General features: G+C 37.2%; 2 protein-coding genes across 2 annotated transcripts; both read right to left on the bottom strand.

Moving 5' to 3' along the window:
* Nucleotides 1-1,449: 1,449 nt before the first annotated feature.
* On the bottom strand, nucleotides 1,450-4,609 carry gja1a (gap junction protein alpha 1a). The gene is made up of 2 exons (XM_051646594.1): nucleotides 4,465-4,609; nucleotides 1,450-3,102 (listed from the first exon to the last, which is right to left on the bottom strand). Exon 2 carries the CDS (start codon nucleotides 3,062-3,064, stop codon nucleotides 1,985-1,987), a length of 1,080 nt encoding a protein of 359 aa, XP_051502554.1. The 5' UTR covers nucleotides 3,065-3,102; nucleotides 4,465-4,609; the 3' UTR covers nucleotides 1,450-1,984.
* Nucleotides 4,610-9,183: 4,574 nt separating this feature from the next.
* LOC127411186 (synaptotagmin-like protein 2) lies at nucleotides 9,184-22,767 on the bottom strand. The gene is made up of 15 exons (XM_051646578.1): nucleotides 22,410-22,767; nucleotides 21,505-21,650; nucleotides 21,122-21,203; nucleotides 20,889-20,934; nucleotides 20,758-20,797; nucleotides 17,303-19,021; nucleotides 16,936-17,015; nucleotides 16,719-16,820; nucleotides 15,475-15,647; nucleotides 15,187-15,289; nucleotides 14,924-15,085; nucleotides 14,142-14,220; nucleotides 13,726-13,825; nucleotides 10,479-10,684; nucleotides 9,184-10,352 (listed from the first exon to the last, which is right to left on the bottom strand). Exons 1-15 carry the CDS (start codon nucleotides 22,535-22,537, stop codon nucleotides 10,213-10,215), a joined length of 3,306 nt encoding a protein of 1,101 aa, XP_051502538.1. The 5' UTR covers nucleotides 22,538-22,767; the 3' UTR covers nucleotides 9,184-10,212.
* Nucleotides 22,768-23,310: the final 543 nt, after the last annotated feature.

Genomic DNA, 23,310 nt, shown 5'->3' with positions numbered 1-23,310 from the left:
GGAATATTTTCATACGCAATAGTAAACAGCAAGCCTTTGCTTTAATTCCTTTTGTGCTACATGACTGCACTATGTCCTTGATGCACATACACCAGATTTCACTAAAACTTTAAATTATTTCAGTGTAAAGCAAAAGTATGCAATCCAACCACCTTTTTGCCTTTTTGTTGAGCCACATCTGGCTGGCAAACCTGAGTGAAAGCATGTGTTTTCATTTAGCCCTTTGGGTAAATAGGAAACTCTGAGAACAGAGGAAAAAGTTGAATCTCATTAACTCATTTTAATTTCACTCTTTTAAGGTTTTCTTTGGTCATTCAGGAGGAGTCAGTTTGCTACTTGTGAATTATGTGAACTGCTTATGTTAACCAACATTTATGTCAACACAGTGATGAGCAATCAGATGGCTTGATTTTGATCTTTATTGGCACAGGGCAAATGCAACAGAGCAGAAGACTGTACAGTTACTCAGAAGATTCCAGAAAACTGTGCTCCATTTATATGTGCTGGCTGACTTCCCGTAATGGAAAAACGCTGTCGGAAAATGAAGAATGGAAAAAAAAATTCAGAGTTAAGATCCTTCTGGAATAGAATGAATGATCTTAATTTATTCCAGAAAGGTTGAATTAGATACTGTAGATTTACTTGTGCTGAAAAACACAAATTTTGGTGCAGATGAGGGGATTTGCATTTATTCTATAACAGTTGAGCATAAGAAAGTAAAAATCATGATAAAACTTTGTAATACTGACATTATGTTTTATGATATTGCTGAAGAACACAGAAGTGTGTTCAAAGAACTGCAGTATATTATTTAATTATATATTTAATTATAAAATATATAATTTCCATTATTGTTATTTTATAATGTATTACTGTAAAAAAACATTTAAACAAAAATGCTGTCAAAAAATAAATAAAAATAATAATCAGTAAAACAATTGACATAAAAATAATTGATATTATTTTCATGATAATTACACAAATTTTTTCCAAATTCTCATTTTCATAATTTTTCCAGATGTTGTAATTTTGAGGGATTACATTATGTCTATATATACAAAATTCACATTAATATTATTTTATACTGTATTACAGTAAAAAAAAACTGTTATACAAAATGCTGTAAAAATACAAAGAAATGCATTAGAACAATTGTCCAAAAAAATTATTGACATTATTGTCAAAAGCATATTTTCTTAGATTCTTATTACCATAAGTTCAGATGTTTTATTTTTGAGGGTTTTATATCTATATCTATCTATCTATCTATCTATATATATATATATATATATATATATATATATATATATATATATATATTTATATATTATTCTCAATCTCAATGATGATTCTGATTACTGAGTAATTTTATACCGTATTACAGTAAAACAATGCTTTAAAACATTGTTTATATAATTTAGCAGAAATTAAAGGCAGTACAGCAAACAATACCATGATGAAAAAATACTTTACAATATAAATAAGACATCGTGATTTATTACAGTAATAAATACATAATTATTTATTACATTATTTACTACATGACAGTTAATTAATGTATAATAATTGTCATGAAAATACTGTTACAATGCACAAAATCTAAATGGGCATAAAACAGACTTAATTTTCTTTAATCAAAATATAATATATTCTTATTTTGAGTTTGGCATGAAATACGACCAGGGCGTGTTCTTGACAGGTTTTGTTAGATTCACCCATATAAAACCAAGTGAAATTGTGAAACTGAAACTGTAGTATTTTCACAATCATAAATACTGTTTCCTTAAAAAAAAAAAAACTGTTTGCCATGAGCTACAATGGCAAATACTAACACAATAAATTATCAAAAAATAAATATACATCCTGAAACATCATACTTTGGATGTCGGTGACAGAACTGTGTCCTCTTCACAGTCTTTTAAACATTCACCACTTGAAACAGAGATCTAAAGACTGTCTAAAAGGCCTTTTATTGAGGTCTCCGCTAGATGTCGAGATCATCAGGCCTAGCCCGACTGCTCGCTCGACTACTGGGTCGAGGTTCAAGCTCCTTGAGCAGCAGCAGATCTTTCCCCAGAGTCACTTTCTCAGAATATGGAAAGCGCTGCGTGTGGCAATAGTTCCTCTGACCCAGCTGGTTCTGTTCTGTGCTATAATTAGTCCAGTTCTGCTCATTGGCTTGCTTGTCGTAATTGTCAGAAGAGTTGGACTTATTGCCTGTATCTAGATTGTACCCGAGATTAGGGACAGGGGCCGAACAGTCGTTGTAATAGCCGTAGCTGGACAGGTTTTTTGGACAAGGCTTGATATTACAAACGCTGTCAAAGTTTTTCTCAGACTCCCTGATTTGGTCTTTCATTCTCTTGAAAATCACATAAAAAAACTCAAAGACATTGAGCGCTATAGAAACCAGTGACACAACCAGCATGAAGATGATAAAAACGGTCTTCTCTGTAGGACGAGACAGGAAGCAGTCCACTTTATGGGGACAAGGGAATCTTTGACACGTATAAACAGCAGACAGCTTGAATCCATAAAGATGCCACTGTATCAACAGGAAACCAACTTCAAATACAGATTTCAACAAGATGCTCACTATATATGTATAAAATATCCCGCCTCTCATCTTGATCTTCCCATGATCTTCCAATCCATACTTGAACTTCCTAATTTCGATCTTCTGTAGAAGAACATCAACATCTCCACCTTTGCTCTGGATGTCTCTAAGTTTCTCCTCTTTCTTGTTCAACTTCTCCTCCTTGTGTATGAGGAACATAACATGGCTGAGGTACAGGAGGGTCGGCATGGACACAAATATGATCTGGAGAACCCAGAAGCGCACATGGGAGATGGGGAACGACTTGTCGTAGCACACGTTGTCACAGCCAGGCTGCTGCGTGTTACATTTGAACGCTGACTGCTCGTCTCCCCATGCCGACTCCACCGCTGTCCCCAACACCAGGATCCGAAAGATGAAAAGGACAAAGAGCCAGACTTTGCCTCCCGCTGTGGAGTATGCCTGGACCTTGTCAAGAAGTTTCCCCAGTGCGCTCCAGTCAGCCATGATGAAAGATGTTCCGTATCAAGCAACAGAGGACCAACCTTCAAGTGGACACAGAGAGTAAACTCATTGAGTATTATAAACACAGAGGATCTATGGTGTTAAATCTTAACACATCCGAGAGGTCTTTTCTGTCCCTATTACTGCCACACACAAAAAATAGCAAAACTCTGCTCTGAACAAAAGGTCAGGCTTTTTACAAGAGATTTAACCCCAAAAAAGTTGGAACTTCAGAAATACAGCAATGTCATATAAATCAGGAACAATGCTAAAATTATAAGCATTTAAAGGGATAGTTTACCCAAAAATGAAAAATGAAAAAAAAAAAGAAAATTCTCTCATCATTTACTCACCCTCATGCCATCCCAGATGTATGACTTTCTTTCTTCTCCTGAGCATAAACGAAAATTTTTAGGTCTATTCAATGCAAGTGAATGGTGACCAAAACTTTGCAGCTCCATAAAGCTAAAAAGGCAGCATAAAAGTAAGTCAAACGACCAGTGGTTTAATCCATGTCTTCTGAAGTGATCCAATCAATTTTGGGTGAGAGCGGACTAAAATATAACTCCTTTTTCACTGTACGTCTTGCCATTGCAGTCTCAAGGCACCATCATGATTTCAAGCTTGATTACACTTTCTAGTGCTTGGCGCATGCACAGAGGGATAGAAGGTGCTAGGAAGTGTAATCGAGCTTTAAATCATGATTGCCATTTTGTTCTGTTCTCACCCAAAACTGGGTGAATTGGATCACTTCAGAAGACATGGATTAAACCACTGGAGTCATATGGATTACTTTTATTCTGCCTTTATGTGCTTTTTGGAGCTTCAAAGATTTGGAGTTGCATTGCATGGTCCTACAGATTCAAGATATTCTTCTACAAATCTTTGTTTGTGTTTAACAGAAGAAAGAAAGTCATGCACATATGGGATGGCATGAAGGTGAGTATATGATGAGAGAATTTTAATTTCTGGGTGAACTATCCCTTTAAGCTTGACAAAAAGAGCTACTATTTAAGCAGAATGTCAGACTAAGTCACCGTTCGCTTTCTTTGAAGCTTTTTTTTTCCATACAATGTCAGTCCCTAACATTCTGCCTAACATCTCCTTTTTTATTCCACAAAAGAAATAAAGTCATACAGTTTGGAAGAGTAAATGATGACAAGAAGCTTTAGGAACAAGGCTAGAAACATTAGCATTATATTAAATTTTTTTTACAGTTTTTATAATAGAAAGGAAACTTTGAGAAGTTTAAACATCTCTCTAATCCATGTTGACTATTCAGTCCCTGTATATATATATATATATATATATATATATATATATATATATATATATATATATATATATATATATATATATCCTAATTCGGACAAAAATCAAACTGTGGGATTTAGATGTCTTACCTGGAATCTACTTATAAATGCCAAGCGCCTTGTCAGTTACAGTAACTGTCTGTAAAACATTTCAATTAAAAATACTGCAAAAATAAGCAGATTCCGTGTTAAAAAAGAACGTTTTCCACAGCGAATGTGCCTTCATCCATCCGTCGGAGTGACTGAAGTAAAAGGGGGGAAAGTTTGATGAGTCAGCTGACTCAAACTTTAGGACTTCCAGTGGTTCTTTATCTCCGTTACATTTTTTGGGAGGAAATGTCTTGGAATAACGGGGCTGTAGGAAAAGTGGAAATACCGCCATCTGGCGTAGAAGTAGCTCAGCAGAACAAAACAAAATAATAATAATTAAAAAATAAAAAAATATCCATAAAAATTTCGCGATAGAAAATGAAGGTAGTCTGCTGTTAGAACGAATAAAACTAGCTAAAACATTCAGTTCGTCTCTGTTCGTGATTTTGCTAGTCAGAAGATGGCTAAATAATTTCTAACATTGAAAAACAAGTTTAAACAACACATCAGATTTTTTATTTATTTATTTTATTATTATTATTATTATTATTATTATTATTATTATTATTATTATTATTATTAAATCCATTTTTAATCTAACCTGCTGACAAACAAAACAGCTTAAACTGGTGGTTTGATGGTCTTGGATGGTTTAAGCCAGTCTAGCAGGTCTCCCATGCTGTCCAGCTGGCAAATGACAAAACCCTTCAAATTAAAGGAATATTCCGGGTTCAATACAAGTTAAGCTCAATGGACAGCATCTGTGGCATAATGTTGATTACCACAAAAATATATTTCGACTCATCCCTCCTTTTCTTTAAAAAAAGCAAAAATCTGTGTTAAAGTGAGGCACTTAAAATGGAAGAGAATGGGGGCTAATTTTGTAACATTAAAATACTCAAAATTTTCAAAAGTATAGCCACAAGTCATAAAATATTAAAAATTAAAATATAAAAAATATTTTAGTGTGATAAAATCACTTACTAACCTTTTCTGTGTTAAGTTATAGCCAATTTTACAACTTTGTTTCCATGACGATGTAATGTCAACAAACCCTATAACCCTAAAAGACTGTAAAAATTAAGATTTAAAAGACTTAAGTAAACTTAAGTAAGTCTTTAAGTAAGTCTTTAAGTTTTAACAAAGTATTAATGCAAGTGTTTTTATAAAATTATAAGCTTCACATTTCTGCCTTTAAACCCTCCAAAAATTGGCCACATTCACTTCCATTGTATGTGCCACACTGTATCCTTGATTTTTGCTCCTTTTTTTTTAAGAAAAGGAGGGACCAGTCAAAATAATTTTTTGTGGTAATCAGCATTATGCCACAAATGCTGTTGACTGAGCTTAACTTGTTTTGAACCCAGAATATTCCTTTAAAGGAACAGATCACCCAAATATTAAAGTTCTCTCGTCATTTACTGTCATGCCATCCCAGATGTGTATGACCTTTTTCTTCTGTGGAACATTAAGATTTTTAGAAGAATACAGTGTATCCCATTTCTTCAGTTCCTCACAAAGCAAGTGAAGGGTAACCACAACTTTGAATCTTCAAAAATAACATAAAGTCAGCTTAAAAGTTATGCATGAGACTCCATTGGTTAAATCCATACCTTCTGAAGCAATATGATATGTGTGGGTCAGAAACAGATCAATATTTAGGTCCTTTTTTACTGCAAATATCCACCTTTGACCAGCCCTGATCAGTAGGTGGCAATATGCATTAATAATGCGAATAGAAAAAAACAACAACAACAACAAAAGAAGAAGAATGTGGGAGTGAAAGTGAAATTGGAGATTGACAGTAAAAAGGGACTTAAATATTGATCTGTTTCTAACCCACACCTATCATAGGGCTTCAGAAGATATGGATTTAACCACTGGAGTCTTATGGATTACTTTTATGCTGCCTTTAAGTGACTTTTTAAGATTCAAAGTTCTGGCCACTTTTCACTTCCATTGTATGGATCTACAAAGCTGAGATCTTCTAAAAATCTTCATTTGTGTTCTGCAGAAGAAAGAAAGTCCTACGCATCTGGGATGGCATGAGGGTAAATGATGAAAGAACTTTTATTTTTGGGTAAACTATTACTTTAAATTTAGGTCAGCCTGTCCAGTGGAAACCAGCTTGGTGGCCAGATGATTGTCATTCTTGGGATTCGGTTGCTAATATTTTATAATATTAAAAGGTCTCCCAGACCTTTTAAAGTAGTGGTTCGCTAAAATGAAATGTTAAAAGATGTTGATGCGTCCATTATAATGAATTAGAAGAATTATTGCATTAAAATAATCTTTACCATAAATTAATGTCTCCTTTTCTCATATACCAAGCATTCTGTCATGTCGTTGAGGTACTCCACTAAATTAGTATCTTGAAAATAATTAATAAAATATGCACACTGTCTATAATTTTTTGTCATTAATGTAAACATTTATTTGTGTTCCTTTGCTGATAAAGGTATTTTACCCAAAACAAATTGCAGGATTTTTATATACAGTGCTGTGAAAACGTATTTGCCCCCATCCTGATTTCTTCTGTTTTTGTGTATATCTCATACTAAATTGTTTCAAAAATTCTAACGAATTCTGACATAAAACAATCTGAGTAAACACAATATACTGTTTTTAAATGATAATGTTATTTATTGAAACAAAAAAAGTTATCCAATAATAACTGGGCCTGAGTGCAAAAGTATTTGCCCCTTAGTTACTAAATCCCCAAATCTATGAAACTGCATTCATAATGGTGTTCAGCTGGACTAAACACAGCCAAGTCTGATTACTGCCAGCCCTGTTCAATCAAATCACCACCTAAATAGAACTTTTTCAGCAGCATGAAGTTGGCTAAAAGGTCTCACTCAGTAGCACACTATGCCAAGGTCGAAAGAAATTCCAGAAATGATGAGGAAAAAGGTGATTGAGATACATCAGTCTGGGAAGGGTTACAAAGCTATTTCAAAGGCTCTGGGACTCCAAAGAACCACAGTGAGAGCCATTATCTCCAAATGGAGAAAACTTGGCACAGTAGTGAATCTTCCCAGAAGTGGCCGACCTTCCAAAATTCCTCCAAGAGCACAGCGACAACTCATCCAGGAAGTCACAAATAAACATCCAAGGGACTGCAGGCCTCTCTTGCATCAATAAAGGTCACTGTTCGTGACTCCACTATCAGAAAGACACTGGCCAAAAATGCCAGCCACGGAAGAGTGGCGAGGCGAAAAGCATTGCTAACCCAGAAGAACTCGTAAGGCTCGTCTAAATTTTGCCAAAACACACCTTGATGATCCTCAAACCTTTTTGGAGAATGTTCTGTGGACTGATGTGTCGAATTTGGAACTGTTTGGAAGACAGGGGTCCAGTTACATCTGGCGTAAATCAAACACAGAATTCCACAAAAAGAACATCATACCTACGGTCAAGCATGGTGGTGGTAGTGTGATGGTGTGGGGATGCTTTGCTGCTTCAGGGTGACTTGCAATAATTGAGGGAAACATGAATTCTGCTTTCTAACAGAAAATTCTAAAGGAGAACGTCCGGTCATCAGTCTGTGAGTTGAAGCTCAATCGCAACTAGATTATGCAGCATGATAATGATCCAAAGCATAGGAGTAAGTCCACCTCTGAATGGCTCAAAAGAAGCTAAATTAATGTTTTGGAATGGCCTAGTCAAAGTCCTGACTTGAACCCGATTGAGATGCTGTGGTAGGACCTTAAACAAGCAGTTCATGCTCAAAAACCCTCCAATGTGGCTGAACTAAAACAGTTTTGCAGAGAAGAGTGGGCCAAAATTCCACCACAGCGTTGTGAAAGACTGATCTCCAGTTATTGGAAGCGTTTTGTTGCAGTTGTTGCTGCTAACGGTGGCACAACCAACTATTAAGTTTAAAGGGGCAGTTAGTTTTTTACATGGGTGATATAGGTGTTGGATATCTTTTTTGCTTCAATAAAAAAAATTGAAAACTGTATTTTGTGTTTACTCAGGTTGCCTTTGTTTTATGTTACATCTCGTTTGAAGATCTAAAACAATTTAGTATGAAAAATACACAAAAATAGAAGAAATCAGGAAGGGGCAAAAACGTTTCACAGCACTATATACTGTATATAAAAATAGGCTATAAAGTTTTGTCCCTCAGTCTGAACTCAACCCCGTCACACCAACCATTTTTTGCCAATAAAAATGTTGATTCCGCCCTTATGTGACATTATTAACCAGAAGAGTCATCATTTAGCTTTCTTCAGTAGCGTGATGCAGAAACGGGTAAGTAATATCATAATTTGTATTCACATTTTAAAGTATAGTCAGGTGGGTATCGTCAATTTTAACAACTCAACCCCGTCACATGAAATTAAGATATTAAATCAGTACTTCTCATAATTATATTTTAATTCATTTATATGTGTGTGTGTTTGTGTGTATATATACTATCATGCATGCTATGTGGTCTTCTGTCCTACACAGTGACAGTTTTGAGCAAAAAAAAAAAAAAACCCTGCCACATTTATTACTGTAAACCTGTAGAATAGTCTATAAATTATACAGTACAAACTCTATATATTTACTTGGATGCAACATGGTGTTAAAATGGTGGGAGAGTTGTGACAGGGTTGAGAAGACAAGAGACAATTTCTGATAATAAAATGGAAACACAATTAAAAATGTATGTATGGTTTGCTGAGCACAGCCTGAAAAGTTAAGGGCTAGCACAAATTTTTTTGGAGGTTTTGTTAAATATCTTTATTTTTTTTTATTTTCTTTTTTAGAAAAACCACAGATACACAATTAGCCTATTTGTAGCTTCACATAAAAATGAGAAAACTTTGATAAATGTTATATTAGTAGTCACTAAAGTGGTATGAGGACACATAAGCAGAAGGTAGATGTTTATTTTATAACCAGAATTGTGTAGAATCATCTTCAAACCAATTCCATTTTGTTCATGATGGGGTTGAGAATAAAGGGTGTAGAAATCAGAAAAAATAAATAATAATAATAATAATAATAATAATAATAAAAGGGCTCTAATGCCTTAGATGGAAAAATATGATTTTTTGGAGGATTAATATGTGCCCAATGTTGTGGAGTATTTAGACATTTAATCAAATGTAATAATAAAAATTAATATAATAATTCCAAGTTGAAATATGACCAAATCCCATAGAATGACCCACCAGCAAACCACTTTAGGTTGGTTTAAGATTTTTTAGTTTCATTGTTTTAAAATATATTTTCAGCATTGAAGAAGTGTACAATAAGTAGAGAATAAAAGGCTATAATACAATTTAGAAGAATGTTATTTATTTTGCTATTTTATTGAATTCTTTCTGGGTATCTTTTCAGTGCATCCCATCTATTTTTAAATTCAATCAATCATGAAAGTAAATACATTTTCAAAATGTATTTTCCTTTCACATTTTTGAATCCGGTAAGGAATCAATTACATCTGTACTTACATATAGTATATCAAGATCAAAACATAATTAAGCATTCAGACATTGATTGACAACTTCATTCTAAAACACTCTGTATAAATCATAATCATAAATGCCCAGACAAAATTCCCAGCATATTTTATTTATTTACTGTATATATGTTTATCTGCAGCAGCCAACATTCTTTTTTGTTAGGAGAAAGACTAAAATGAAGAAATTGATTTCGCAATTGACAAGGCTTGGTTTTGTTTAGGCAACCAACAACTGTTTTTCTCTTCAAAAACCAAACATTCAAGAGCGCAAATGAACTTCAGGAGGTTTATTTCCTCGAGGTCATGGAGGCCCTCAGGGGAAGCTCTGCCTCAACCCAGCTGTTTGGACTGGCCAACATTCTTTTCCATATTTCAACTTCCTCATTTATCGAATCCATCCAATCTACTTTCTTGCCATAGCTCTGCCCTGCAAGTAAATAGAGACAATATTTCATGAAACGGCTGCAAAGAACTAATCTGGCTTCCTTTTTTTAGAATCTGGATTCTAAATATAGATTTGCTATTTGTATAATGATGGAAAAGGTTTAGTTACCTGTTCCAAGGCTGAGGCGCAGACCTCCGAGAAACTGATTGGAGAGAGTATTATGATCCCACACGGTTAGTTCGCAACAGGCCTCACTGACTTCGCCTGCTTTGAATCCATCATACACCATGGCATGGTTATATACTGGGTCCTGGGTCTTCTTTACCACACGAGTCTTCTGGCGGCTTTTCTTCCTGGTATCTGGTAGTATGTAGCTAAGAAACAAACAAAAAACAAAAAAAATGGATGAATTTCACGAAAAGAACATGTCCGGATCCACGTTTCACCAGAAAATCTAAAGAAAGAAATAAGAAGCCCTGTTTTGGTTAAAGAAAATGAAGCCTACTTTCAGGCCCATAAAAATGTTTTGCATTGTGACAATAATTTCATGACAAATAAGCACCCTTGAATTCTCATTATAATGCAATGTATACTGTGTGTGTATATACACTATATTGCCAAAAGTATTCGCTCACCCATCCAAATAACTGAATTCAGGTGTTCCAATCACTTCCATGGCCACAGGTGTATAAAATGAAGCACCTAGGCATGCAGACTGCTTCTACAAACATTTGTGAAAGAATGGGCCGCTCTCAGGAGCTCAGTGAATTCCAGCGTGGTACTGTGATAGGATGCCACCTGTGCAACAAGCCCAGTCGTGAAATTTCCTCGCTACTAAATATCCCACAGTCAACTGTCAGTGGTATTATAACAAAGTGGAAGCAATTGGGAATGACAGCAACTCAGCCACGAAGTGGTAGGCCACGTAAAATGACAAGAGTATGCTGAGGTGCATAGTGCGCAGAGGTCGCCAACTTTCTGCAGAGTCAATCGCTACAGACCTCCAAAGTTCATGTGGCCTTCAGATTAGCTCAAGAACAGTGCGTAGAGAGCTTCATGGAATGGGTTTCCATGGCCGAGCAGCTGCATCCAAGCCATACATCACCAAGTGCAATGCAAAGCGTCGGATGCAGTGGTGTAAAGCACGCCGCCACTGGACTCTAGAGCAGTGGAGACGCGTTCTCTGGAGTGACAAATCACGCTTCTCCATCTGGCAATCTGATGGACGAGTCTGGGTTTGGCGGTTGCCAGGAGAACGGTACTTGTCTGACTGCATTGTGCCAACTGTGAAGTTTGGTGGAGGGGGGATTATGGTGTGGGGTTGTTTTTCAGGAGCTGGGCTTGGCCCCTTAGTTCCAGTGAAAGGAACTCTGAATGCTTCAGCATACCAAGAGATTTTGGACAATTCCATGCTCCCAACTTTGTGGGAACAGTTTGGGGATGACCCCTTCCTGTTCCAACATGACTGCGGACCAGTGCACAAAGCAAGGTCCATAAAGACATGGATGAGCGAGTTTGGTGTGGAAGAACTTGACTGGCCTGCACAGAGTCCTGACCTCAACCCGATAGAGCACCTTTGGGATGAATTAGAGCGAAGACTGCGAGCCAGGCCTTCTCGTCCAACATCAGTGTCTGACCTCACAAATGCGCTTCTGGAAGAATGGTCAAAAAGTCCCATAAACACACTCCTAAACCTTGTGGAAAGCCTTCCCAGAAGAGTTGAAGCTGTTATAGCAGTAAAGGGTGGGCCGACGTCATATTAAACCCTATGGATTAAGAATGGGATGTCACTTAAGTTCATATGCGTCTAAAGGCAGATGAGCGAATACTTTTGGCAATATAGTGTATATATATATATATATATATATATATATATATATATATATATATATATATATATATATATATATATATATATACACACACACATACACACACACACAGTACTGTGCAAAAGTTTTAGGCACTTGTGAAAAACTTTCAAAGTGAGGATTTCTTAAAACAATAATGACATAAATAGTTTTCATTAATCAATTAACCACACAAAGTCCAGTAAACATAAAAAAGCTAATCACTATTAAGTCTGACCACATTTGCCTTCAAAACAGCACCAATTCTCCTACTTACACCTGGACACAATTTTTCTTGGTTGTTGGCAGATAGGATGTTCCAAGCTTCTTGGAGTATTCGCCACAGTTCTTCTATCTATTCAGGCTGTCTCAATTGCTTCTGTCTCTTTATGTAATCTCAGACTGACTCAATATTCAGTGGGGGGCTCTGTGAGGGCCATCTCATCTCTTGCAGAGCGTCTTGTTCTTCTATTCTAATCTTTTCTGTTTGCAAAAGTAATGTTTGGGAATCTAACATTTATATTTCCTATTGACACACTAAAGCTGAAGATATAAATAACCATCATAAGACAAATGCTTTTGCATAGTACTGTATATATATATATATATATATACAGTATATACCTGCCTACCTATGCTATTCTTCCCACCACAATTGTACAAAGCGGTTATCTGAGTTACCGTAGACTTTGTCAGTTCGAACCAGTCTGGCCATTCTCCATTTCAATCCACAGAACTGCCGCTCACTGGATGTTTTTTGTTTTTGGCACCATTCGGAGTGTTGTGTGTGAAAATCCCAGGAGATCAGAAGTTACAGAAATACTCAAACCAGCCCTCCTCCTGGGATTCTCACGGGAGTGTGTGTGTGATATATATATATATACACACACACACTGTATATAATATTTAAATTGTAAAGTGTTTTTGTGCTGTATTCAATGTACAGTAAAAAAAAAAAAAAAACCAGTATTGGTTTAATGTAAATCTAAATGTAAAAATAGTAAAATAAGAAGAATTACACACAAAAAAAGTAAATGGTAATGAGAATTTGGGAATTTGTACTGTCACAAAAATAATTTTACCAAACATTTACTAAAAATAGGGCTAAATGCTAAATATTAATTTGGGGTGAAATATGACCTGGATAAAAAAAATAAATTATAATAATTAATTGTGGAAATATAAACAAAATGTATTGTCAACAAACAAATGATACTGCATCTGTTTAAAAACTACAGACCTGCAATACAAAAGTGAAAACTATCCACTGTATTACAGCTTTTGGTTTAACCGTGTGTTTAACGAGTTTGAGGACTGAAAACATTAGGAAGAAGTTAGTCAGTATTTACTTGTGGCGGCAAATATAATATGATGAAATGAGTCATCTAGGTTATTCCATTCTTCTCATGTCATATTGACAGATGACAGACAAAAGAAAAAACACATTTAAAAAATAATTCTTCAAACGTGACAAAGAGAAAGCGTGAGAGAGAGTGAGTTGGAATAATGGCTTCAGCTGCTTTGAAAGATCAGGTCTGAAACAGAGAGGACTGGCACACCCTTACCACTTAACAAAAGAATCAACTCCCTGAGGCTTCAGGCGACGTAATTCTTTTGCCTCCCGCAGCCAGACATGAATCTCCCCAGTACTGTTCTTCGACCCACCTGAAATTAAACAACATGTTCTAAAGCAAACAAAGCTTATTTGCCATGAGCAATATTATTAAAGGGATTGTTCAAATAATAATGAAAATTCTGACATCACTTACTCACCCTCATGTTGTTACAAACCTGTATTACTTTCTTCAATGGAACAGAAAAGGAAATGTTAGGCAGAATGACAAGTTTCATGGAAGACAGAAAGTTATACTGGTTGGTAAAACATGAGGGTGAGTCATTTTCATTTTTGAATGAACTGTCCTTTTAAATTGAGATGCACATTATGAAATAAACAAAGACAACACTAATAGTTGAATTGTACCGGTGGACTCTGGAGGGACATATTTCAGCGAAACTGATAATGATCCATGAGTCTCGTGCGATTCTTGATTTTCTGCAGTCTGTGATCGAAAGTGAAAACTGTTAAATTACGTTATATCCGTTATGTAATCTCTTACACTGAGGCATCATTTAATATGAGAGAACATATAAGCTCTGTTCCAAAACCTAGTTAACTGCCAGCAGTCTACTTCCTACATAGGAGCTTAACTTAGGAACCAAATAAATGACTGATTTTTGATTTATTTTTAATCGACTTTTCAGTGTTGAATACAATATAAATATTTCTATAATCAATATTTCTCTTAACTCTGTGCACCATCTTTCATAGCAGTGCATTCTGGGCATTATGCCTTATCCCCAAAGGATGCTATGCAGCCAAAGAGTGAACAAATGTCTGCCTATGATGCCTTAAAATGCGGTCTTGCTAGTTGGCTCACTAGGTTTTGGACCAGAGCTTTAGATTTGACATAGATAGATGTGTAGCTTTAGAGCTGGGGTCAGTTATCTTTTATTAAAGTCAACTGAGAATAAAAAATTATTTTGAAGAAGAATTTAATTCAATATCCATCAAATTCATTGAACTTAAATAAACTCTAGAAGATTTATTGTCAACTAGTTAATTGTTTGTCATCCTTTAATTAGAAGCTGGCCTAAGGCTCTAGAGGAACCTAGGTTCTAGATTCCAGACCAAAATTAAATTTTTATATCAATTGTGTGCATTTTATTCACCTTTCCTAATCAAATACAGAACATTCTGTGTACCTTGGGCTGTAGGCTGTACCAGGAAAGGGCCTCATGTCCCCAGTCCCAGGACTTCAGACTGATTTCCAACTGTCCCAGGAAGACATTTCTGCCTCTGGAGTCATTGTGCCACACAGACAGATTCAGGGTCTTTTCCGGCAGCTCTTCACGCTTCACTTTGTACTAATGGGAGATTTAAGATAAAATGATTTCCAATTATTCAATGAATAGAGAGAGATACATGTACAATCCCTTTGCTCTTTTAGTGTCACGGAGAAACATACCCTCAGAGATTCAACATAAACTGGGTTCACAGTGCGTTTCTTGATGGACGTTTTCCTTTTGCTGTGGCGAGACTTGTCTGGATAGAGGTAAGTCTTCACATAACTGTCAAAGAGGGTTGAAATTTATATTAATCATGTTGAAATTAATTAAAAAAGAGAGAGTCAGCCATTGATGTGAATGATGTTTGGTCACAATGTTGTGCAATTTCAGAAAATAGTTTAGGCCTATATAAAAACTTCATTGTAATTACTATAGATTCACTTTATCATCTTAGGTTCAGAACTCACGGATCAGTGCGTTGTTTACGGGTATTGGCAATAGCCAGATCTTGACACTGTTCAATCATTATGATGAGCTCTCCAACAGGGCTGAACATCATTGCAAACTCCACAGAACCCTGCACCTCAACATCTCCAAAGTCTCCTGCATCACTGTACACACTCAGCAAACTGCCGGTGCGCTTGAAGAAAGAAAAAAGGAACAGGGACTAATCTCATGAAGACAATCTCTTTTTTTACATCTTAAATTTGGGTCTGTTCATCATGCAAAGTGACTGTACTATATGCCTTCAGAAGACTTGGAATATGATGTCGCATGGACTACTTTTATGACATTTTTGGGTGCTGAGTCACTATTGCAGACTGTTATTGTATGAAAATCAGCGGTTGCGACATTCTTTAAAGTATAATATTTTGTGTTCTGCAGAAGAAAGTAAATCGCATGGGCTTGGAACAACATAAGGGGAGGTAAATAATGACAGAATTATCATTTTTGGGTGAACTGTTTCCTTAATTGTTATTTTTGGACTTTTTATGCTTTTTAATTGGAAAGGTCAGTGAAAGATGACAGTAAAGAGTGGGAGAGAGAAGGAAATATGGGATCAGGAAATTATTTGCATCCAGGAGCACAGCCCTAATACGTGTAATTTTTTCGATGTTAAAATACTTGCTCCTAGGAATCCCAGTTTAATATTCAGATATGACTAAGTAAGCCATTCGTGGATTGATTTCCCTGAAGTGTAAAGCATTTGAACACTGTGGCTCATAGCCCTTTCAAAACATGTCCGATATGTCAACTTCTGGCTGAACTAATGCTGTGAGTTTGGAGCGGCACTACCAATAATAAGTTCTTTAGTGGGTAACCATGCCAACAAGCCCGGATTGATATAGAACAACACTGTTTTACAATGCGAAACATTCGTCCCAATGGTGGAAAAGCATCAAAGTACACGGTTACGGTATATTCCTTAACCGTGGTGCTGCAATATCAGAATTAGAATGGACAGACTGGGCAACTGACCACTGAACACACCTCGCCACATCACTCCAGGCATTCTACCAGCACGGTTCTCCAGACCCGAGTACGGTTAGCTCACCATACTGAGAAATCCAGACTGAGAACAGTCTGTAATCACACCTTACCAAATCATGTTCAAGTGGAAATGCTACTTGAACGGTTCGGCCAGATGGTGGAAAAAGCACCAACTACTAACTAAGAATAGAAGTAGAAAGTTTAAAAACATCCAGCTCACATCAGTAAGTGACAATACACTAGCAGAATAGCCTTTTCTGTTGGAGAGATCTGACCCATAGCTGGATAGTGATGTATCATCATCGGAATCAACGCCTTCATCCTGGACATTGAAAACATTAGAAACAAACAACTCCAAAGTAGATAATAATGAAATGATATTTCAAGTGCTGCAACAGTATGAATTTTATTATAATGTGGGATGAATGGCAGCTCACCTCCCAAGCATCTGCAGTGTAGGAGGGAGTTGTGGAACCCTCAACTGAAGCATCCACAACAGACGTTGTATGCTGATTACCTAAGAAAATAAATAGCATTCAAAATCATTCAACCAAACCCACCAATCAAGTCTACAGTAAGAAAGCTTACAGGCCAAGTCTGAGCTTTAGTCAACATAGGACATACACATAATACTGGGTGTGTCTAGGCAAGTAGAGCATTACTTCTCAAATATCAGCACCTTAGGGCACAGATTATATGAGAAATCAGATACTCTGCAATGTGGTAAAACTGCATAAAAAAGGTATTACAAAATAAGCTGTAAGGAACTAGGAGCCTCTTGTACTAGATAGCATAACCGTTTACCTTCCATTTCTTTTGAGTTCGGAGATTCAGATGGCATAATGACTATTGTGGGAACCATATCATCTCCAGCCCCCGGCTTTGGCTCCAGTGTTGTGATCCTCCTTAAGACAGGTGGCCTTGACTTTTGAGCTCTTGCAAGAACACTTAGTAGAATATCTGACTCATTCCTCTGGTCTGTTTCAGCATTTTCCTCCTCATCTTTAATTTCTAAAGAACCTTGCCCCAGTTCTAGTAGAGTGACCAGACCAGCAACATCATCTTCACTTGTTGGTTGATAACTTAACCCTGTAGCTGGCTGAGTTTGTTCAACATCTGCTTTATCATGATGTTTAGAGTCAACATGCAATCCAGCATCGCCACTGTGCATTACATTCCCCTCATTTGTGACAGAAAGATGGTCTATGCTTAGTTCTGCTAAAGCTTGGCTTTCAGTGTGGGTGTCTTTTGGTGAGTTCAGATCATTTGATGGCTTGATGTAAATTTTTTCTTTATCATCATGGGCATCAAGATCCCTTTGCACAGTTTTACCACTGACACATGGTTCTGGCATCCTGTGTGGTGATGTCATTTCGAAATCTTTAACCCTACTTGCATCAGCTGTCCTTTTATTCTGTAACAAAAGATCATCTTGGGTTTTGGATGTTGTTTTCTTTCCAATCTCAAATGATTGGTCATCTTTGAAATAATTTGAATTATCTTTTCCCTGCAGAGTTTCAAAGGGAAATGTGTGAGATTCTGTTTCATTCTCCCATGTTAATGACCCCATTTGGGATGCTACTTCAACAGAGGAATGCTTATTGAATTGTTCCTCACCAGCTATGTGCTTAACTTGACTTGTATTAGTCTCGGCAAGTATGGCATTGCTTACATTTTTTTCCTCACATCCCTTCCTGTCTAAACTTGTCTCGTAATTTAGAAAATCTCCGGAGACCACATTTCCCTTATCATGGTCATTAGTAGAGTTTGAGAGACTCGGTTTTTTAGTTTCAAGCTCTCTAAACATAAAATTAATTGAGCTTTGCTGATTTTTGGCTGTACAGTCTTGGAAATCATTGGCTGACTCACTAACTTCTTCTACACCTTCATAATCTGTGTCTTTAGAAAGTTCTGGTCCATCACTGGACTCAACAAAGGAAGCCAGTGATAGATTCTGCAACTCAGTTGATGAAATTTCTAAGGAACCATCTTGGTTCAAGTGTGTAGGCTCAGCTTGAGGACTTTTCTTAGATACAATTTGAAATTCTGTTTGATCCATTAACTTTAAAGATGGAGACTCCATATTTATATCAAAATGACCTGATAAGTCCTGCTTCTCCAAAGTTTCTGTGATCTCAACATGTGCATTTACCTCTCTCAGTTTAGGTCCAACGCTACTGCTTTCAATCTGTGACGGTTTTATTGTGTTTGGTTCTAGGGAGATCTTCACCCAGTTCTCTTCAAATGACTGGTCTTTTCGCAATGCAGGAGGGAGTGAAACCTTTCTCCTTCGCTCTGAATTTGTTGCTTGTTTTGTGGTACCTCTTTCAGTTTTAGTCTCAAGTTGCACTTGAACTGTACTTGGCGAAGCAAATGTTGTTTTGTCACCAGATAACTCTTTGGGTCGGGTTTCTGTTGAACTGTTTCTAGGGTCAGTGTCATTGAGGGAAGGTTTGCCATAATTTGCTGATCTTTGTTTTTCTGATGAGCCTTTACCAGCCACACTTGGAAAAGATAATGTCTCTGTAAACACATTGGAGACAATTTGTACTGAAAAGTATGACCAAAACTTTACCAAAGTAAATTCGTACAAATAAAAATACGTTCCCTTACAACTCAGTACACTTGACATTGCGTTTGCTAACACATATGGGGAGTGTCCTTCCACACGACCTAGTTGAAACCTCTGTACAATAATGGCAATATTCTAATATTGGCTATGGTGTTTGAGCCCCGCACTTTTAGGCGCGAAACTGTCCGCTATAAAAGCAGACGCGCAAACAACATTCCTCAGAATTTTCTTCCTTCAAGACAGCGATTCATCTCTCATCTAGAAGCCTTCTACTGCTACACCATTGACTATACGTGTCAGCAACAAGAAGACTCTCCGCTCCCCTGCAGTGCCCTGGTGAACATCACTCCGCCTCTCTGCTTGAAGCTTTGCTGGTGAACGGGCTGCTTCAACATCCTGATTCCCCGCAGCGCTTTGGTGGGAGTTGTGTATCCTTATAAGCATTGTATATTGTTATATTGTGTGTATGTATATATATATATATAAATAAACGAGTCGCTTCCGTGTTTGCGTTTTTTTAAGATGTCGTTCTGTAAGTGTTCCTTGAGCGAGAGGCAATTCCTGCCGTCAGATCAGCATGAGAACTCCTTTCACTGTCTGAGCCGCACCCACGCAGAGTCAGTTCTCATGGAGACAGACTGCCCTCACTGCAAGGGCATGAGTCTCAAGAGGCTTCGCTCGCGAATCGGCCTCATTCTCAGGGACACCTAAGGGATCACACGAGGAGGTACGGCGGGGACGCGAAGGCGAGCAGGATGAATTTGAGGTGGACCTCGTGCCGGCACACGCCCCGTGAGCCCGTCACGTTCCGTGGTTTTGAAGCTGGGGATGATGACAATGTCATGTCTCTCGCTGCATCAGGCGAGTGGTCAGTGGATGATGCTACCACCACTTCCCCCAGCGAGGGTGAGAAGGGTGTACACGCCACTGACAAGGAGATGTTTCGTGTCCTTTCAAGGGTGGTCGAAGAGCTCGATATCGAGTGGTCTCCTCCAGAGGAACCTACACAATCTCGCCTTGTTGAATGGTCCCTGCAGTCCGGATGCTGTCAAGCGACCGCATCTCATAGATCTGCCCCATTCTTCCCTGAAGTTCATAACGTTCTGTCAAAATCCTGATCCAAGATCCAATTTGTACGTCGCCCACCCCGTTTCAACGCCGTTCTGTCTTCCGTGGTTTCGTCCGAAGACGCGCCAGTGTTACAAGCCGAAATACACAACCTCCTCGCGAAAAGCGCGATAGAGGTTGTTCCAATTTGTCAAACCCAAAAAGGGTTTTACTGCTGTTATTTTCTTGTCCCAAAGAAAGACGGCGGGCTTCGGCCAATCCTAGATCTGAGACATTTGAATCACGCACTTGCAAAATGCCCACTCAAGAGTTCTTTTGAGGTGCGAGCTATGCGCTCCTTGTCCTTCCGTCAGAAAATTCTGAGGAATGGTGTTTGCTCGCCTGCTTTTATAGCGGACAGCTTCGCACCTAAAAGGCCGTGGCTCAAACATTATAGCCAATATTAGAATATTGCCGTTATGCGTTAGAAAACGCAATGTCTCGTTCCCTTCGTCTCAGGGAATTGAGGTTACGTACGTAACCAAGACGTTAATTCTGCTCAATGTAATCCTCCCAAACCGCATTCAATTGTAAATATCTCCAGAAATGTGATTCTGACAACCAAGTGATTCAAACTCACCATCTTTTGTAAAGTCCTCATCAGTATATTGACGATAAGTCTGTAAGAAGTAATAAATTAAATTTGCTGTTCTGCAGAGGAAATAGGAAATAAATCCCCAAATAATCATAGACAAATAAAGTGTGACAAACCTCTTTATCAAGGGCTGGGTGAATTAATCTAGGGTCAGCCGAGGGACTACAATGGAAAAAATAAAACATATAGCCTAATATTAATGCGTGCACATTCAGGCATAACAAATGAATTTAAAGCATGCATTGTCTATCCTTGTTTAATGTGTTACTAAGAGAAATATATATATTGAAAACCCTACTATTTATGCAATGTATATTTGGATGGCAGTGGCTATAAAAAAGGCCTTTACTTTGCAGGTGTGCTGCGTTTCTCCTTTTCACGTTCTTTGTTCTCCTCTAGAATATCTTTCAGGAAAGGGTTGGGTTTATGGGCTAGGTTTAAATAGAGAGAGCAAATACATTACACACAGGTGCACACAAGTTCCTCAAAAATATTGGACTGATTACAACTAAAACGCAGAGGCAATGTAGTCCATATTCGCTTAACGGTAAACTAGAGTTTTATAGTTAGCCAAGGGCAACGTAAGAGCACATTATGTCGACTCTACATGGAAATCTTAGAGTGAGTCAAGTTTGAAATGATTTTAGGGGTGTGATGTGTGTACTGAAAGATAATTTTTTTCTTTACAGCATGTTCTCCACAAGGAGAGCATGCATTGCCATTGCCACACACCTGCTGTTTTCTTCCATCTCATAGAGGACTTCACCACTGCTGTGACATCTGTCTCCTGCCCGTATCGCTTGACCCTGAGCTCTTCAAACCACTCGCCTGTCAAAGTCTTTAGCTGCTGCAGGTCAGGGACTGACTGCCTCAGTTTCCTGGTGTGATATAACAAGCACAGGCAGGGTTCTGTTTCTGATACTACAGACAGAATGTATGGTTAATGCTTTGCAAAACTTTGGCAAGGAGCACAGCAATCAACATATAGAAATATCTACATTTGTCCCTTTACTTGTATTTCTGTGTTTTTCCTATTTTTCAAATCATTCCCAAACCCCTGGACAGTGTTACTCCATGCTAAATATCCTATTACAATATTTAAGAAGCAACTGGATTAGTTTTGCACATATTTTGACTCAGTTGAGGTTTACAAGCCTACTATACCAGTTAAACATTTAGACACCACTGCTTATTCTTTTTTATTACTATTTTTCACACTTTGGAATACTAGTAAAGTCACTATGAAATAACACAAATAGAAGTATGAATTATGTAACTATCAAAAATCATAAACTAGCTTACATTTTAAAGATTACAGCTCTGCATGCTCAGGGCATTCTTTCAACCAACTTCATGATGTGCCACCTGGGATGCTTTCTTACCAGTGTGGTTACATTTTAAGTAGATTTTTTTTTATTTTTTTTTAAGTATTTAAAATATTTGTTTCTATAATGAAATTCAAGTGCAATTTATATGTCAACCAAACAAATTTTAAGCATTTAAGACTTCAGATTTAAGATCATGAGAAACAAATTCAGTCAAATGTGTCCACGTTTTTTACTTGTAGTGTATAAGCATACTTAAGCATGCATACTTATAATACAGTTCCTCATGAAATGTCTTGCTGTGTAAATTACCTGACCCGTCCATTCTCGAGTCGTTTTAAATCCTCATCTCTCAGAAGCACTTGACGGATGGCTGCCTCTTCCTCGGCAGACAGAAAGCTCAAGTCAATGAATTCGGATGCACTTTTAGATTGTTTCATCCTCTCCAATAAAAACAACCGCACTTCTCTATCCCCAAGGTAAACCACTCTGTTTTCTTCTGTTTAAAATGTGTCTATCCAATTACAGTCCTTATGAATCTGAGTGCATGCACAAGCAATATCAACTCCCTCGGAGACGTTGAACTGGTTGCGCTTGACTGAGTAAAAGAGTTGTAGGTAGGTATGTAGCACTTTCCGCGCTTGTTCAACCACCGCAAGGCTCACAGTCATGCACATTCACACGCTTTAAAAAAAAACACAAAGACACGAAGTGACGTCATCTGTCAACACTGAGTTTGGGAAAAGATTATGGAGTTGTTTGCTTACCACCCAGTGTCCTTCAGCAGTAACCTATTTTCTTTGAGTGGAACAAAGAGAGATTATGATATGAATCATATATTTAATATTATCAGTTAATATGCTTATTTTATTGATATTGTCAATAAATAATCATCATAATAATGCACTTATAACTAGGACAATTGCCTGCTCTATTAATACATATAAGTTAATAATAATAATTAAATATGCAAATGAACTGATATATTATTAAGTGTTATTATTTATATTTTATTATGATTATAGATTCCACTAAGAGAAACCTCTCTCTGTAAAATTCACCAAAACAACAAAAAATGTGCATTGTCATGCAGTTATGCCAGTAAATCGATTCTTGACCTTAAATGAAAAAAAAATACAATTAAAATGTTTTTCTAACTGTTTATCCCCCACCCCCAACCAATACTATGAAGCAACATGAAGCCAAGTTTGTG

Source organism: Myxocyprinus asiaticus, chromosome 20, assembly GCF_019703515.2.
Source record: "Myxocyprinus asiaticus isolate MX2 ecotype Aquarium Trade chromosome 20, UBuf_Myxa_2, whole genome shotgun sequence".
Lineage (NCBI taxonomy): Eukaryota > Metazoa > Chordata > Actinopteri > Cypriniformes > Catostomidae > Myxocyprinus > Myxocyprinus asiaticus.
This window is presented reverse-complemented; position numbering and strand designations above follow the sequence as displayed.

Excerpts from the sequence above, each read along its gene's own strand:
- LOC127411186 (XM_051646578.1), bottom strand. The coding sequence starts at position 22,537 with ATGAAACAATCTAAAAGTGCATCCGAATTCATTGACTTGAGCTTTCTG. Across the intron at positions 21,651-22,409 it reads CTCGAGAATGGACGGGTCAG|GAAACTGAGGCAGTCAGTCC; the intron begins GTAATTTACACA and ends ATATCACACCAG. Across the intron at positions 19,022-20,757 it reads TGAGGACTTTACAAAAGATG|AGACATTATCTTTTCCAAGT; the intron begins GTGAGTTTGAAT and ends ATGTGTTTACAG.
- gja1a (XM_051646594.1), bottom strand. The coding sequence starts at position 3,064 with ATGGCTGACTGGAGCGCACTGGGGAAACTTCTTGACAAGGTCCAGGCA.